Source organism: Podarcis liolepis (assembly GCF_965112155.1).
Source record: "Podarcis liolepis genome assembly, chromosome: 18".
Classification (NCBI taxonomy): domain Eukaryota; kingdom Metazoa; phylum Chordata; class Lepidosauria; order Squamata; family Lacertidae; genus Podarcis; species Podarcis liolepis.
In genome coordinates, this window is record NC_139572.1 from 5,978,240 (window position 1) to 5,995,632 (window position 17,393).

A 17,393-nucleotide genomic window follows, 5' to 3' on the forward strand; every position below is an offset into this window, starting at 1 on the left:
AAATTGGGGATCGCCTTACACACGGATACAATCTCCCTCCATTTTCTTGATTTGGAGTCCCCCAAAACAAGAGGCGTCTGATACATGGGAAAATATGGTACATTGTAAACAGCTCAGAGGTTTTATTACAAACAACCGGTATAGGCATTGTGTTAAGTAAAAAATAGAGGATAGTAAGACTTTGTATTCTTATGAATGGATGGCGGGTGGCGCTGTGGTCTAAATCCCTGAGCCTCTTGGGCAGGGGGTGGCAAGGTTTACCTCACCTCAGCCGGTTCACTCTAGCAGAGTGCTAATTGTGCGTGAGTGTGCGCCTCCGTGATTTCCGGTGTCTGCACAGAAGTGAGTCCCCGTGCCGTGTTGTGCCAGTTTAACGCAGTGGACGGAGACTCACCAAGCGGGCGGCTCGGTTCAGGGGTGGCTCGTGGGCCAGTTAAACGACCCCTGTGGGCCGCTTGTGGCCCATGGGCGTTAGGTTGCTGACGCCTGCACTTGGGCTTGCTGATAAGAAGGTCAGTGGTTCAAATCCCTGCGATGGGGTGAGCTCCTGTTGCTCTGTCCCAGCTCCTGCCAACCTAGCAGTTCAAAAGCACGCCAGTGCAAGTAAATAAATAGGTACCACTGCGGCGGGAAGGTAAACGTCATTTTCGTTCACTCTGGCACTTGTCACGGTCCTCCGTGCACCAGAAGCAGTTCAGTCCTGCTGGCCACATGACCCGGAAAGCTGTCTGCGGACAAACGCCGGCTCCCTCGGCCTAAAAGTGAGATGAGCGCCACAACCCCATAGTCGCCTTTGACTGGACTTAACCGTCCAGGGGTCCTTTACGTTTACCTTTTACCTATTGCCATGGCTCCTAGAGTGGCTAGGGCAACCCAGTCAGATGGGCGAGGTACAATAATTAATTAATTATTGTATTAAGGTGGCTCCTGTTTCGGGGGATAGTTGGGGCGGGTGCAGGAGGCACGATCCTGCATCTGAACTCTCCCCCGCCAGAATTTTGCAGTTGGAAGGGACCCTGGACATCATCCCGTCCAGCCCCCCTGCAAAGCAGCCCTGCAAAGCGGAGAATTTGTGAATTAGGCTGGTGTTACTCCAGCTACTGCTGTTGCGATTGGCACTGTGCTTACCTTGTAGGCACCTGAGCTCTGCATAGAGGAACATGGCCTTTAGGCCCAGCTGTGCCCATTTTCTATGCCCGTCAAGTTGGGATAATGGTTCTGATCAGTCTGTGAATCTAGTTTCGCGCCCGAAATCAGGTGGCTTTCCTGCTTAAAAGGTTCCCGTGTAGACTGCTTTAAAAAAACTAGAATATTTCCCTCTTCCCCTGTGACAGGTCAGGGGGGTTTGGCCTCACACCTAAATTCCTGTGTCTCCCTTTGCAGGACTTCACTCCAGAGAAGAAGCCTCCGCCAAGGGCTCCACGAAGGGCGGCTGCAGGCGGCTGGAAGAAAAAGGTAAAGGGCCCTTTAAATACAAAGGCCTCGCTTGGGAGCCTGTTTTTAAAAGAGAAGCCTGACCAGCTTTTCAGATAACCTTTTAATCGAACAGCTTTTTAAAGAAATGCCTGAAGTAACTGATGCTATGGTTTGAAGTATTGCTTATTCTGTTACATTTCACTCCCAAGAAGACCCATTTATCCTAAGTAGAACCCAGTAAGGCAGGCGTGGGTGCGCAAAATATTTTTTTAAAAAAATGTGATCTCATTGAGATTCCAAGATGAAATTTGGCAGGGAGCTCTTAGACATATGAAATAATCCTTTGGGGGGGATTCTAAAATCATATTCCATTTTTAAAAATCGCTTTTAAAATTTGTAAAATTTACATTTAAAATTTAAAGTCCATCATGTGACATACCGTATTCAAACCCATGAAGTTTTGAAGAGATTGGTATTTTTAGTTTTGAAATGCTGTCAAACCTCTGATCCCAAACGCCGAAAACCCCGGAAGTAAACGTTCCGGTTTTTGAAAGTTTTTCGGAAGCCGAACATCTGACGCAGCTTCGGCCTTAGTTCAGGAAGCTCCTTCATCCAGTCGGAAGCTGCGCCTCAGTTGTCGAACATTTCGGAAGCCAAATGGGCTTCCAGAACGGATTCCCAATGTCCTTTCTTCTATCAGATCAAAATGAGCAGATAACAGCAAAGGTTGCTAGGTTCATAGCAGGGGCAATCTGCTATGTTTCCTGCTTGGCAGGAGGTTGGACTCGATGGCCCTTGTGGTCTCTTCCAACTCTATGATTCTATGATTCAATCAGAATAAGGGCCACTAACTGACTGCTGATTCAGAACTTTAAATTGTGCTTTTATACCAAATTTCTTTTTTTGCGTGTACTGTAATGTTTTATTGTTGCTATGGCCATTGGCTAATGTGAATAAAGTTTTATCTCTCTCTTCCGGAATGGATTACATTCAACAACCGAGGTTTGACTGTATCTCAGTTCTGGCCTGAGCTTTGAAGGTTTTTGTGTAGTCTAGCAAGACCAAAATTGTCAGGTTTTTTGGGTGTGTTTTTTTGAAATTTCAAACCCTCGTAACTCAATAACAGGGTGAGATAAAGAAATTAAAACTGAGATTTGGGAACTTCTCTTATACTACTTTTAGGAAACTGAAACCAATATAAAATGGTAAGGTGAAAGTCATTGGAGCACGTGGCATGGAATGACCCAGAAGGACCCTAGGAAAGCCACTGTGGTGTAGTGGTTAGCGGTCCGTCGAACTAGGATGCAGGAGATTTTGGAACACAGCTGCCGAGTGGTGGGCAAGTTGACCCTGTTCCTTTCGTGCCCTAGAATCATAGAATCATAGAGTTGGAAGAGACCACAAGGGCCATCGAGTCCAACCCCCTGCCAAGCAGGAAACACCATCAGAGCACTCCTGACATATGGTTGTCAAGCCTCTGCTTAAAGACCTCCAAAGGAGGAGACTCCACCACACTCCTTGGCAGCAAATTCCACTGTCGAACAGCTCTTACTGTCAGGAAGTTCTTCCTAATGTTTAGGTGGAATCTTCTTTCTTGTAGTTGGGATCCATTGCTCCGTGTCCGCTTCTCTGGAGCAGCAGAAAACAACCTTTCTCCCTCCTCTATGTGACATCCTTTTATATATTTGAACATGGCTATCATATCACCCCTTAACCTCCTCTTCTTATCCAGGCTAAACATGCCCAGCTCCCTTAGCCGTTCCTCATAAGGCATCGTTTCCAGGCCTTTGACCATTTTGGTTGCCCTCCTCTGGACACGCCCTGATCGATCATTGGCCAGGGAGGCACACACATGCTCTGGCCTGGTAGGGGTCTCATTGCATCGTGTTGTGTCTTGGCAGAAAATCGAATCGGGCTCCGACTCGGATGCCAAGGCTGATTCGGAGGAAGAGGAGGAGGAGGACGATGACGACCGAGAGAATGCCAAGGCTCCCACACCCAAATCTGATTCCGACTCCAACTCGGACGAGTCCGTCAAGAAGCCCTCCCGGGGACGGAAGCCGGGTAGGCGACCTGGTTTTCTTCCCGTAGCTCGGCCCGTTTATGGGTGTGTGTTGTGTGTTTTTGTCCGAAGGGTGAGTTGATGCCTTCAAAAATCTTCTTTGGCTGTCTTGGCATGAAATAGGTGCTTCTTCTTCAGCAGCCCCCCCCCCCATGTTAGGGTTAAACCTGGCTCTTGCAGGCTGCTACGTCCAGCTGTTTGGGACTTCAGCTCCCAGCAGTGCCAGCAGCTGCTCTGTGACTTGTCGTGCTTCCCACCTCCACATCCCTGCTGAGCAAGAGAGAACTGTGGGATGTTAGGTTGCGGCCCATGCTAGTCCCACTTGCGCACAAGGCTTTCTGTTTGTGCAACAGGATTTCTTGCCCTCTCCTCCATGTGTGCTGTCAGTCAAGTCTTCCGGGCAGACTTGTGGGGGGGCGGGTGAACGTTCCACTGTGCAAGCGGAAAGCCTTGTGCTGCCGGCGAAACATTTGCCTTTAATGCTATGCTGTGCGGGCAACTCCCCTGCACAGGGGATTACGGCTCGCCGGTGAAATGGCATGTATTTGGAAACACCGTTGGAAAAGCCTGCAAACGCCCTCTGAACCTCTGGAAACCCTTGGAAACCCCCTTTAAAAACCCAGCAGCGCTTACCAGGCTGGCCAAGCTCTGCCACAACCACTCCCTCCAAACCTCCTTGCTCAGACTCCCAACTCTTCACTGATCTGTTGCAAAGGCTCTCAGGATTGCACTTGCAAAGTCTTGTGGGATTGCCGGGTGCTCCTTTCGTGCCTTTTTTGCCCTTTCTGGGCTCTTTTTGGGCTGTTTTTTGCCATTTTTAAAGTCATTTCCAGGTTGGGTGCGGTGTCAATTGGCATGTCAATTGATCATTTCTTATATTCCTTCCATTGTATTGCCAAGCAACCTATTCCTTTCCTGACAAAGATTTCTTCTTGCGTGACAAAATATTTCCCCTCCCCTGCCCCCCCCCCGTTCTGTGGGCCCTCCCAACCCTCTGAAGCAGATCTGGGGAGGGCAAGCTCAATGAATATTGCCCCCTGGGTCTGCTGTAGCATGCCATGAGTTCATCGGGCACATTTGTCCTTGTGAGGGAAAGAGGAGGAGATTACAAACCTTCTGGTGCGTAAAAAACAGACGGAAAACTCAGAAGTAAATAACCTGTTATCATTGCTACTATACCAGCACTACGGCTGCTGCTTCTGTTTATTGATTTACATACTGCCTAATGCCTAGGCTGTCTTCTGAGCTGTTTGCAAAGTATGAAATCTCAAATGCACCATAGAACTGTATGGTAAGAATAAGGCTAAAACCAGGAGATCCTTCTCAAGGGATCAAGAGAATGCTTGTGTAAGCAAGTGTGTGCTTCAGTAGACACCCGAGTGCCTACTCCCTGACTGTTTCTCTCCCTGTTTGCGGGACGACTAGAGGCACTAGAAACAGGGAACAGTAAGCCCACAACTTGCGCACATCCAGCTTTATGCACTTGGCAAAAAAAATAAAATTAAAAAAGAGGGTGGAAAGAGGCCAGGCGCCCGAGGAAAAAGGCTTGGGCACATTGCACCCAATGTGTTTTGACTATACGCAATTTTGGCTGTAGGCGCGGCCCCCAGAACGTAACCCCTGTGTAAGCTGAGGGCTTGCCGGACTGGACTGATCTAGCAGAACGCTTCCTATCCGCTGGTTCCCTCACACATTGGAAGCATTTTTACATCAATAAGACAGATTGTTCCCTCTCAAGCTTAATGGTCTACATGCACGGTGCAAAGGGAAGAGTAGGGTAAAGGGACCCCTGACCGTTAGGTCCAGTCATGACCGACTGTGGGGTTGCGGCGCTCATCTCGCTTTACTGGCCGAGGGAGCCGGCATACAGCTTCCGGGTCATGTGGCCAGCAGGACTAAGCCGCTTCTGGCCAACCAGAGCAGCGCATGGAAACGCCGTTTACCTTCCCGCCGGAGCGGTACCTATTTATCTATTTGTACTTTGACGAGCTTTCGAACTGCTAGGTTGGCAGGAGCAGGGACCGAGCAACGGGAGCTTACTCCGTCACAGGGATTCAAACCGCCGACCTTCTGATCGGCAAGTCCTAGGCTCTGTGGTTTAACCCACAGCGCCACGGAAGCAAACTCGGGCACCTGCAATGCCCAGTCCAAATGGAAGGGGTTCGAGGAAAGGAGCAGCCCTGCTTCCCTTCTCCCCCTCTGCCGCAGCCGAGTTCCTGTGTCGCAAATGCCCTTCCCCGAGTCGCAAGAAAAGCCTGCAGCTTTTTCCATGGGATGCGGGCGGGTTGCTTCTCTTGAGGAACTGGGTGGCTAGGCGATGGCTATAGCTAATTCTCGACTCCTTCCTCTCCCCCCGGCAGCAGCAGAAAAGCCGCCCCCGAAGCCTCGCGGGAGGAAACCTAAGGCAGAGAGGCTTCCTAGCAGCTCCAGCAGCGACAGGTGAGCGAAGGTGGGGCTGTCGAGAGCACTGCGGCCATCGCTGCTTAATGCGGGATCCTAGAGCTAGGGTCCTATAACCTCCTCGGACTAGCAGGCACCTCTCGAGTGTAGAGAAGGTGCCGTGGGCATCAATTGCAAAGTGGCTGTTGGGGGTGCGATGGCATAGCACAGAATTTGGGAGATCCTCCTGATAACGTTGTGCTTGTTGGGAAATCCCCTATGTCCTGCTGGTCCTGACTCTGGCGTTCACACAGTGATTAGTCACACACACTAAGTGCTATTGGTGTCTGATAACAACAGAGAACATTCCTCTTTCCCGCTCTCTTTTACACACACAAACACTCAGGTATATGCAGCCACAAATATACGTTATATATTTCCACTCTCTCTCTCTGCACAAGTGCACCTCTTCCTCTCACAAAGTATGGAGAAGCGCTGGAGAGGCAGGTCAGGAAGTGTTCTTGCCTGCCTGCCTGTGCGTTTACGACCACAATTCAAAATGTTGGTGTTGACCTTTAAAGCCCTCAACGGCCTCGGCCCAGTATACCTGGAGGAGCATCTCCACCCCCAGCATTCTGCCTGGACACTGAGGTCTCACTCCATGGGCCTTCTGGCAGTTCCCTCACTGCGAGAAGCAAAGCTACAGGGAACCAGGCAGAGGGCCTTCTTGGTAGTGGCGCCTGCCCTGTGGAACGCCCTCCCACCAGATGTCAAAGAGATAAACAACTACCTGACATTTAGAAGACATCTGAAGGCTCGTGGAAGTTTTTAATGTGTGACATTTTAATGTATTTTTAATCTTTGTTGGAAGCTGCCCAGAGTGGCTGGGGAGACCCAGCCAGATGGGTGGGGTACAAATAAATTATTATTATTGTTACTATTATTATTATTATTATTATTCTCTCTCATCCATCCTGTCTCCTCTCCCCTGCCCATTGACAAATGCATCATAGAGGCTTCCGTTTAGCAGTGCCTTGCAGGCCAGTTTGAGAAAGCACAGATTTTTCTTCCTGCTCTCCCCCCCCCCCCCGGCTGCGGGTGACAGCGTGGCTCAAAAGCCTTCACACACAGGTGCAAAGTGGCCGTTTCTTCACATGTCACTGTCTTGTTGATTTTCCACTCGCTCGCCACTCCTGCTACTGATTTGGCAAATTCCAAAATGCAACAGGGCAGTCTGTGAGTGCCGGTTGGCTGTTGTGGCCACGCCAGGCTTCCTTAATCTCGGCCCTCCGGATGTTTTTTTTGGCCTACAACTCCCATGATCCCTAGCTAGCAGGACCAGTGGTCAGGGATGCTGGGAATTGTAGTCTCAAAACATCTGGAAGGCCGAGGTTGAGGTAGCTTGGGCCACGCCTTCTCATGGGACTTACAAATTCTGTGTTCCTCCGTGCACCTCTCTTTTTCTCTCTCCTTAGGTTAGTGGAAGAGAGTCTTGGCTTTTTGGAGCACAGTAGGGTTGTGGGGGTCTCTGCGTGAGTTTCAGATAACAGTGGTGCCTCGGGTAAAGTACTTAATTCGTTCTGGAGGTCCGTTCTTAACCTGAAACTGTTCTTAACGTGAAGCACCACTTTAGCTAATGGGGCCTCCTGCTGCCGCCGCGCCGCCGGAGCACGATTTCTGTTCTCATCCTGAAGCAAAGTTCTTAACCCGAGGTACTATTTCTGGGTTAGCAGAGTCTGTAACCTGAAGCGCATGTAACCTGAGATACCACTGTATTACTGTTATTTTAACAACTAAAGCAGGCTTAATTCCAAACTGCTTTATCCAGGCGGAATCCAGATTAGAGGAAGAAAATGCACACATATATGCGGCCACAAATGTATATCTTTCCGCTCTCTCTGTCTGAACAAGTTCACCTCTTACCTCTCAGCCCTCTCTGAGCTAGGGACCAAGCAGTGGAGGCAACTGAAATAAAGGACAGACTGGTAGCATTTATGCAGGACATTCAATGATGTTGCTTGCCACGGTCGCCACATCAAGGCACCGTTCAATCTTTTTAACAAGTCTGGCGCTCGGGAGGAGCCGGGAGCTCGCACCCCGATTCGCCCACAGTCATTTATTGTCTCTTTCCTTGCCTGCTTCCCCTCCCAGCGACAGTGACAGCGACGTGGACCGCATCAGTGAGTGGAAGCGCCGCGATGAGGAGCGCCGCCGGGAGCTGGAGGAGAAGCGGAAGCGCGAGCAGGAGGAGGAGCTGCGCCGCCTCCGGGAGCAGGAGCGGGAAGAGAAGGAGCGGAAAAAGGAGAAGGCCGAGAAGGGGGAGGTGGAGCACTCAGACAGCGACAGCAGTGTGGACAACGAGGTCCCTAAGAAGAGCAAGAAGGGGCGGCCCAAGGCCCCATCGTCTTCCGACTCAGAAGTGGAGAAAGAGGTGAGCTGGCAAGGCAGGGATGGGAGCACCCTGGGAAAGGGGCCAGGCTGAACTTCATCTAATAATGATGATGATGATGATGATGATGATGATGTAAAGGGATCCCTGACCATTAGGTCCAGTCGTGACTGACTCTGGGGTTGCGGTTCTCATCTCGCTTTATTGGCCGAGGGAGCCGGCGTACAGCTTCTGTGTCGTGTGGCCAGCAAGACTAAGCCGCTTCTGGCAAACCAGAGTAGTGCACAGAAACGCCGTTTACCTTCCCACCGGAGTGGTACCTATTTATCTACTTGCACTTTGATGTGCTTTTGAACTGCTAGGTTGGCAGGAGCAGGGACCGAGCAATGGGAGCTCACCCCGTCACGGGGATTCGAACCGCTGACCTTCTGATCGGCAGGTCCTAGGCTCTGTGGTTTAACCCACAGCGCCACCCGCGTCCCTGCAGTGAGACCACTGAAAAGGCCCGTTCTCTTGCCTTGCTGGGCCTCAGATGACGACGGAAGTGTCTGGGCTAGTTCATAGAGGGAGTGGCGGTCCTTTGAGGCATTGCAGTCCTGATCTTGTACATAGGAAAGCAGCTATTTTACCATAGCCCTGCAAAGATCAAAGAGCAGGGGAAGCCTGGGAGGTTTTTCACTGGGACGTGATAGCCTATCTTGTGACATTCTCGTTTTCTTCCCCCCTCCAGGTGAAAAAGCCCCTGAAGAAGCAGCAGTCCTCCGAGATCTCGAGGAAACAGAGTCAAAAGGAGAAGAGGGGCCAAGGAGAAGAGAAGACCCGGAACAGGTTATATAATAATAATAATAATCATAAATTTATTATTTATACCCCGCCCATCTACCTGGATTTCCCGAGCCACTCTGGGCGGCTCCCAACAGAATATTAAAAACATGATAGAACATCAGACATTAAAAACTTCCCTAAACAGGGCTGCCTTCAGATGTCTCCTAAAAGTCAGATAGTTGCTTATTTCCTTGACATCTGATGGGAGGGCGTTCCACAGGGAGGGTGCCACCACCGAGAAGGCCCTCTGCCTGGTTCCCTGTAACCTCACTTCTCGCAGGGAGGGAACAACCAGAAGGCCATCAGAGCTGGACCTCAGTTGTCTGGGCTGAACGATGGGGGTAGAGACGCTCCTACAGGTCTACTGGGCTGAAGCCGTATACCTCAGCCTAGTATACCTGAGTCAGTTCCCAACATGCTTTGAGGAGGGAGGTTTAATGTAGCTTGATTAAACTGCTTGGGGCAACTTTTCTCTTCCTCATTTTAGTGTGCCACCCTTCATCCGTAAATTTCAGGGCAGATCACAGCATACCTAGGGAGAACTTCTGTAGTGATCTGGGAGAGAAAACTAGTGCCAAGCATTAAGCTTACGTTTCCTCCAAACACATTGAGAACTGAATTTGTCAGTGCAACTTTCCCTTGCCTATTTATGGGCCCATCCATATCATTCGGATCCTTAAAGTTCAGCGCCTGGGTCTTGAATCGGGCTTGGAAACAGTTTGGTGACAAGTGAAGTCCTTTTATTACTGGCAAGGAATGTGCCCAGCAAGAGCAGTCCCAGTTTAGAGTCTTGCAGCCAGTTCTTTGTTAGCTCCAGTTTCTGGACCACCTTCAAGGGCAGCCTATTGCACGTTGCAGTAGTCAAACCAACTAGCTTTCAGGCCTTGAAATTTTGGGTTGCCCGTTTGCAGGTTTCCCCCCAGTCATGGAGTAGACACAGCCTTCTTCTTAGCACCAGTTCTGCTTCTTACCTTCTTTTTCTTCTGTCTCTAGAGCTTTGAAAGCAGAACGAGGCCGGAAAAAGTCAGAGGTGCTCCCTGAAAGGAGGGTGGAGAAGAAAAAAGGTAAAAAAAAACAAAAAACTGGCTGGAAAAGGGTATGTGACTGGAGCATGAGTTTGCTTTGGTGATGGGGTTGGTAGGCGAGGAAGTGACATGCTTTTCCCGGCTTTCAAAAAACCTTTGCGCTGTCTGCAGAACCCACGATCGAGGAGAAACTCCAGAAGTTGCACAGCGAGATCAAGTTTGCTCTGAAAGTCGACAATCCGGTAAGCTGGAGCCCCTCTCTCCTTTGAGCCTGTTCCCCCCCCCCCCCCCCCCGGAAAGCTCTCCTTACAAGTCCCGGGCTTGCCTGCATGTTCCTGCCCGCCTTTAGGATTTGCTTGCCGTTTCTGCTGCTGGAAAACTCTTCTGTGATGCCCACCTGAGGCAGGTGTGGGGGTCCTTTTGCTATCCAAATGGTGCAGGATTCCAACCCCTGCCATTCCTGACCGTTAGACATGCTGATTGGGGCTGATGGCAGTTGTAGGTGCATCCACAAGTGGAGGGCCGCAGGTCCCCCCAGTCTTGGAGCCGAGGGGACGGGTCTCTTGTTCCACTGTTTCCCCCTTCTCCAATCCACTGAACTGCAGTGGAACATCCAGAAATACAACCCTCCTCAGTTTCCACCTGCACTCTGAGTTGGTACAGGCTGAGAAACAGGACACCCCCAGGTGATGCTTCTAATGGTATAAACAGTGTCTAACTGAAGGAGCGTCTCCACCTCCATCTTTCTGCCTGGACACTGAGGTCCAGCTCCGAGGACCTTCTAGTGGTTCCCTCGCTGCGAGAAGCCAAGTTACAGGGAACCAGGCAGAGAGGGTCTTTTTAGTAGTGGCGCCCTCCCTGTGGAATGCCCTCCCATCAAATGTCAAGGAGATGAGTAACTATATAACTTTTAGAAGACATCTGAAGTCAGTCCTGTATGGGGAAGTTTTTAATGTTTGATGTTTTATGGTGTTTCAAATATTTTGTCGGGAACTATCAAGAGCAGCTGGAGCAACCCAGTTAGATGGGCGGCTAATCATCACCATTACCATTATTGTTGTTCTTTTTTTAATATAATTTTTATTAAGTTTTCCATATTTTATTACATTTCAGTATCAAAAAATAACTTAAGACATTGCTTAAATAAAGCGTCAACATCCTTCCTTCCCTCTAACAGACTTCCGTATCTCACTACCAATTTCTCCACATTCCTAAGTTCACTTTTTTACCTTACATCAATCTTTTAACAATCACCTATTTATAAGTAAATCAGCTCCCTAATTTCCCATTACCAAACATTTCAGCTTAAACCTACAAACGTATTCAACTGTTTGCAATTTTCTTTCATATAGAGTATAAATTTGCCCCAGTCCTTTTGGAACAATTATTGTTGTTCTTGTCGTTATTATAATTATTCTGTGTAAGCAGTTTTTGTGTAAGCTCCGGTGGGCCAAATGGTCACTGTGCCCAAAATCCTGTTTCTCTAGGACGTCAAGAGGTGTCTGAGTGCGTTGGAAGAACTGGGCAGCCTGCAAGTCACCTCTCAGATCCTCCAGAAACACACAAATGTCGTGGCCACTCTGAAAAAGGTAGGAGGGTGGGGTGGGTGGGACTGGGGAGGCCCCACTACTTGTGCACAGCCGTGAGGACGCAGGTGGCACTGTGGTCTAAACCACTGAGCCTCTTGGGCTTACCGATCGGTAGGTTGGCGGTTCGAATCCCTGCAACGGAGTGAGCTCCTGTTGCTCTGTCCCAGCTCCTGCCAACCTAGCAGTTCGAAAGCACGCCAGTGCAAGTAGATAAATAGGTACCACTGTCTTTTACATTCTATATCTACACTACCGTGCCTAATTTGAAAGCGTCTAAAACGCTGTGTTTGTTTGTAATAAGATTCGGCGTTACAAGGCCAACAAAGAAGTGATGGAGAAGGCAGCCGAGGTCTACACATGCCTGAAGTCCCGCGTCCTGGGGCCAAAGGTCGGGGCGAACCAGAAAGTCAACAGGACTGATTCGGAGAAGGAGAAGGACAAAGGGGAGGGGGACAAAGGCAAGGAGAAGCTGCCTGAAGGAGAAAGGCAGAATGAGACAGGCGAGGAAGAGACGAGTGCTGGTAAGAAGCTGGGGGCAAGAGAGACGCTCTTTGAGTGGGGTTGGCTGGGAGGGAGGGACAGGCAGGGAAGGGACTCGGAAATTGATCCCACTCTCTTCGATCAGCCTTCCTCAATCCTTCACAGCCAGGTAGCCGAAGTGGGAAATGGTGGAGGAACTGGGAGGAGCTTAGTGTGGTGTAGTGGTTGAGAGCGGTAGACTCGTAATCTGGGGAACCGGGTTCGCGTCTCCGCTCCTCCACCTGCAGCTGCTGGGTGACCTTGGGCCAGTCACACTTCTCTGAAGTCTCTCAGCCCCACTCACCTCACAGAGTGTTGGTTGTGGGGGGAGGAAGGGAAAGGAGAATGTTAGCCGCTTTGAGACTCCTTAGGGTAGTGATAAAGCGGGATATCAAATCCAAACTCCTCTTCTTCTTCTTCTTCTTAATCTTTTTTATAACAGATGTCAGGGACTGGCTGGATGCAGAGGGAGTGGTGGGAGTCACCAGCTGGGGAAACCCCATGGGAAGAAGGCTCAAAGCCAGGGGATGGATGTGGGATGATGATAGGGATGCAGGTGACATTGTGGTCTAAACCACTAAGCCTCTTGGATTTGCCGATCGGAAGGTCGGCGGTTCAAATCCTAGCGATTGAGTGAGCTCCCATTGCTCTGTCCCAGCTCCTGCCAACCTAGCAGTTCGAAAGCACGCCAGTGCATGTAAATAAATAGGTACTGCTGCGGGAAGGTAAACGGCGTATCTGTGCGCTCTGGCTTCCATCACTGTGTTCCGTTGCGCCAGAAGCTATTTAGCCCTGCTGGGCACATGACCCAGAAAGCTGTCTGTGGACAAATGCTGGCTCTCTCAGCCTGAAAGCAAGATGAGCGCTGCAACCCCATAGTCGCCTTTGACTGGACTTAACCACCCGGGGGTCCTTTACCTTTTTGTGGGATGATGATGATGAGCTGTCAGAGAGAGAAGAGGGAGAAGAATGAGAGGAGGAGGTGCCAGAAATTGAAGAGGCAACAGGGTTTACTGAGCAGGAAGAGGCTGTGGCAGAGAGCAGTTCAGACTTGAGGCCAAGAGGCAGAGAGGCGGCCACTGAAGAATCCAAAGAGTTTTCCCCTCCAGCTGTGACCCAACTCCCCTCCCCTCTGGTATGGGCATAGCCAAGATTTATGTTAGGGGGAGTAGGATGTTAGATGGGGCAGAACCAATTTATCTGCAACATGCCTGCTCACAACCAGCCTCTGCTCTGCTTTTTTTTTTTTTTTAAGTTTCGCTGTTTGAATTTACTTGATTTAGGGGCTGCAGCTGCACCCCCCTGGCTACTCCCGTCACCTTGGTCTTCTAGAACACACAGCGAAACTAAAAAAAAGCAGAGCAGAGGCTGGTTGTGCGCAGACACAATTTGCAGCTGCTTGGGAAAGACCTTGGGGGAGGAGGAGCCTTAGAGAGCGGTGGGAAGTCCTCACAATTGCCTCATTGGGGCAAGACCTACTGGGAAGAGTTGCTGTGATCACTAGGTCTGCGCTGCATTGTTTTGTTTAATAAAGAGTTAACTGACGCCGTGTTTTTTTTAATTGCTGGCCCACACTCCTGGCAACAGATTGCCCCTTCCTGTTCTCTTGCCCCGGGGGGTTGACATCTCTTTTCTTCCCCAGACCTCCCAGCTCCTGTGAATGGGGAGTCGGGAGCCCAGAAAGCTGAAGGTGTGACAGAGAACAAGGACGGAGATGAAGATTGGACTTCCGGGGACGTCAAGGGAGGGGCTTCCCCCGAAGAAACCCACAACGAGTAGGGGATCTTTCTGGCCTTTCTTGTGGGTTTGGTTGTGCTGCTTAGGAGGTGACGTGCCGCCACACCCCAGAGGCTGCCACTGAAAAGTGCTGCAGTCAGGGAAATTTCCCAGGGTGGGGAGTGTTAAAAGAAAATCCCTGCAGTCCATATAACCCAATTTTGGAATTTAGAATTGGACAAACTTGCATGCCTTGGGCAGAAGTCGGAATGAGGTTATTTTTCCAAGGGACGGGGAAAGACCCTTATTAGAATCAGAGGAGTATGCATTATCCAGAGTCAGGCTCCTGGCCCACCTAACTCAGGGCCCCGGAGCCGCCTCAGGGGTCCCCCTGCCCCCCCAAACCTTGGTTTTCCTGCCTCGGGGTGGTAGAAGATCGTTCTTGTCCCACCTTGTCTCCCAACCCCTTCTTCTCTGTGCTACTGCAGAACGCCAGACTATTCTGCGACGGAGCGGGCAGGAGCAGAACGGGAGGCGATCCACATGGAGTCGGACTCCGTGGAGGAAGATGACGGGAGCTGAAACCGAGGGGGGGGAGGCCCCTGCGAAGAAGCAGCGCCGGACGGGTTGTGACGCTTGCAGCCCCCGGAGAGGCGAGGTCTCTGCCTTGCCCTGTCTTTCAGAGATGCTTTTCCAAGCCACACAGTAGATGACGTTCTAGGCCGGTCTTCCCTGACTTGGTGCCCCCCAGAGTGCGGGTTCCGTTTCGTTTCCTAGACCTCTTCTCCCATCTCCCGTGACCGTTGGCCCTGCTAGCTGGGGGCTCATGGGAGTTGGAGTCCAGCAGTGCCTGGAGGGCACCTGGTTGGGGAAGCTTGTTCCTAAGTCATATCCCTTCCTCCCTGAGCCCTCTTCTCTTCCTCTCCCTCCCATTTCCCAGTCCTCTTATCGCTCCTTGGAGGATTATGAACTTCTGGGGCAGCCCCACAACCGATGTATGTTTGTATTGGTTCCCTGTTTTTGATTTCCCCCACTCTCTGTCCAGTCTCTCCCCACCCACCCACCCTGCCCCTTTTACTCTTGTGATTTCAACAGACGTGAAATGAATATATAAAGGGTTGTTTTTTAATGAAAAGAAAATGCCATTCATCCTTGTCAAACTTCTTTATTTAGAGTTTTTCTCTCTTCTCGGTGGGGGGAAAGCGAGAGAGATGGAGGGGAGGGAATGATTGTGTTTAAATCACCCCAGGGTTGTGGTGGTCCGTGGCTTCAGATTTCAAGGGTGCCGCCTGTCGAATTCTGTTTCTGCAGGGTCTGGACTGTTTTGCATTTCAAACAAGGCGTAGTGATCACTCGCTGCTCCAGATGTTGCAGAACTACAGATTCCATCAATGTGGGCCGTTGGGGCTGATGGGATTTGTAGTTGAGCAACATCTAGGAGGGCCAAAGGTTCTCCTTCTCTATTGTAAAATCCTGCTGGGCTTCTCTCCTTATGTCGCCCTGGCAGGGCATCCAGCTTTGATTTTGTCTCCATTCTGAGTTGTGTTAGGTGAGTTTTCCCAGCTCTCTCTCTTTTTTTTGTCACCGTTGTGCCTCCCTTCCTTCCTGGGACGCTGCTGCTTACGATAGTTGCTGGTTCGCCCCCCTCTCCAGCCACGATAGAGAGGCCTTTCAAGAAGTGTTACTGTGCTGATATGGGTCAGTTTCTGCACAGTATAATTCTCTCATGCACTGCTTCAAAGATATCAGAGTGCCTGGCTAGAACGCTGGGCTGTTGGCCTTTCAGCCTCGGCCTAGCCAAAACTCCTTGTGTGGGTTGTGTCCGACTGCCCCCTAAGCGTTCCCCTGAAAGAATCCTACCATCTCATTCTCCTGAACACAAGACTGGTCTCAACCCTATCGGGAGGAGAGGCAGCGCATTGGTGTGTGCAAAACTAGCTGAGCAGTTTTGCATTTCCATTTCTCAAATGCTGTGTTATTGGGCGGATGGTGCCGTTGGTCTTTTTATGTCTTAAAAAAAAAAGCAAAACCAAAAAACCTCTCCGCAGGTAGAAAACACACCCCGCAGGGGAGTATGGAGGACACTGGCTACCTAGCTTACTAGGCAAGGGGAAGCATTCAGAGTGGTATCTGAAGCGGCACAGTCAATTCTGCAACCAGTTCTTAGTGCCAACAACTACCTTGGGCAGCAATTGAGCGACAAAGTATGGAGAAAAAAGGCAGGTCAGCTTCTCTCTCTCTCATCTGTCATCTATCCTGTCTTCTCCCCCCCACCCCCCACCCTTTGACAATTTCATCATAGAGGCTTCCGTTTAGCAGTGCCTTGCAGGCCAGTTTGAGAAAGCACAGATTTTCTTCCAAGGCTGCAGGTGACAGCGTGGCTCAAAAGCCTTCACACACACAGGTGCAAAGATTCTTCACATGTCACTGTCCTCTTGATTTTCCACTCGCTCGACACTCCTGCTACCGATTTGGCAAATTCCAAAATACAACGGGGCACTCTGTGAGTGCCGGTTGGCTGTTTTGGCCACGCCTTCTCATGGGACTTCCAAATTCTGTGTTCCTCCATGCGTCTCTCTTTTTCTCTCTCCTTAGGTTAGTGGAAGAGAATCTTGGCTTTTTGGAGCACAGTAGGCTGTGGGTGTCTCTGCGTGAATTTCAGATTATTCCTGTTTTTTAAAAAACTGAAGCAGACTTAATTCCAAACTGCTTTATCCAGGCGGAATCCAGATTAGAGGATGAAACTGCCGAAATACTGTCTGAAGCATCATTCTGTTTTTGGAAACCGTGAAATAAAGATGTTCCTGTCTGATAAGAAAGAGGAGTGTTTTGACTGTCAGTTGTAGAACACAGGAGAGTGAACGGCTCAATTGGCTGCAGAATCATGCTTTCAAAATATCTCACCTTTTAGGTTTGGGGTCTTTTCCAATGCTAGAGCAGACCCATTGAAGTTAATGAACCTAACTGAGCTGTGCCCATTAATTTCGGCGGGTCTGCTAAAATTAGGACGGGCATTGGAGACAACCCTTTGTTGTTAAAGCAAGCTTCCAAGCAAGAAATAGCAAATTTCATCTGCAAGAGGAATTACTAAATACCACTTCCAGAGTGGCTGGATGGGTCAGTTCCTGCTGTGGTTCCTTACAGCTTGCAGAAAAAAAGAACAAAATAGGGAAGGTAAGAGAACTGGTTTAATTTACGTAATTTATACAGGTTGAAGAAGAGTTCTATTGCTGAGTGTTGGGAGGGAGTAACCTTGGTGCAGAATTCTTGAAAGCAGAACATAAGGGGTGTGGTAAGCAGTGCTATAGCCTTATTGGAGTTTACTGATTGGTTGGGTGAGCGTTGCTCCTGGACGGGAGGAAGGAAGTCAAATGACACCGAGGTTTTGGTTCAGAGAAAGAGTTTATTCTGCTCTCCGGATAGCAGAAGGCACTTGCGTGGTCAGTCCACAGCAAGTCCAAAGAAATGAGAGA

General features: G+C 50.0%; 1 protein-coding gene across 1 annotated transcript in view; it reads left to right on the forward strand.

Moving 5' to 3' along the window:
* The window catches only part of HDGFL2 (HDGF like 2), a 32,153-nt gene extending 15,414 nt beyond the window's left edge, over positions 1-16,739 (forward strand). Inside the window, 11 exon segments of the mRNA XM_083483826.1 lie at positions 1,384-1,455; positions 3,318-3,480; positions 5,839-5,917; positions 8,009-8,288; positions 8,977-9,074; positions 10,065-10,135; positions 10,268-10,338; positions 11,584-11,685; positions 11,987-12,206; positions 13,847-13,979; positions 14,409-16,739. Coding sequence (XP_083339952.1) covers positions 1,384-1,455; positions 3,318-3,480; positions 5,839-5,917; positions 8,009-8,288; positions 8,977-9,074; positions 10,065-10,135; positions 10,268-10,338; positions 11,584-11,685; positions 11,987-12,206; positions 13,847-13,979; positions 14,409-14,502 — 1,383 coding nt within the window. The 3' untranslated portion in view covers positions 14,503-16,739.
* The last annotated feature ends 654 nt before the right edge of the window (positions 16,740-17,393 follow it).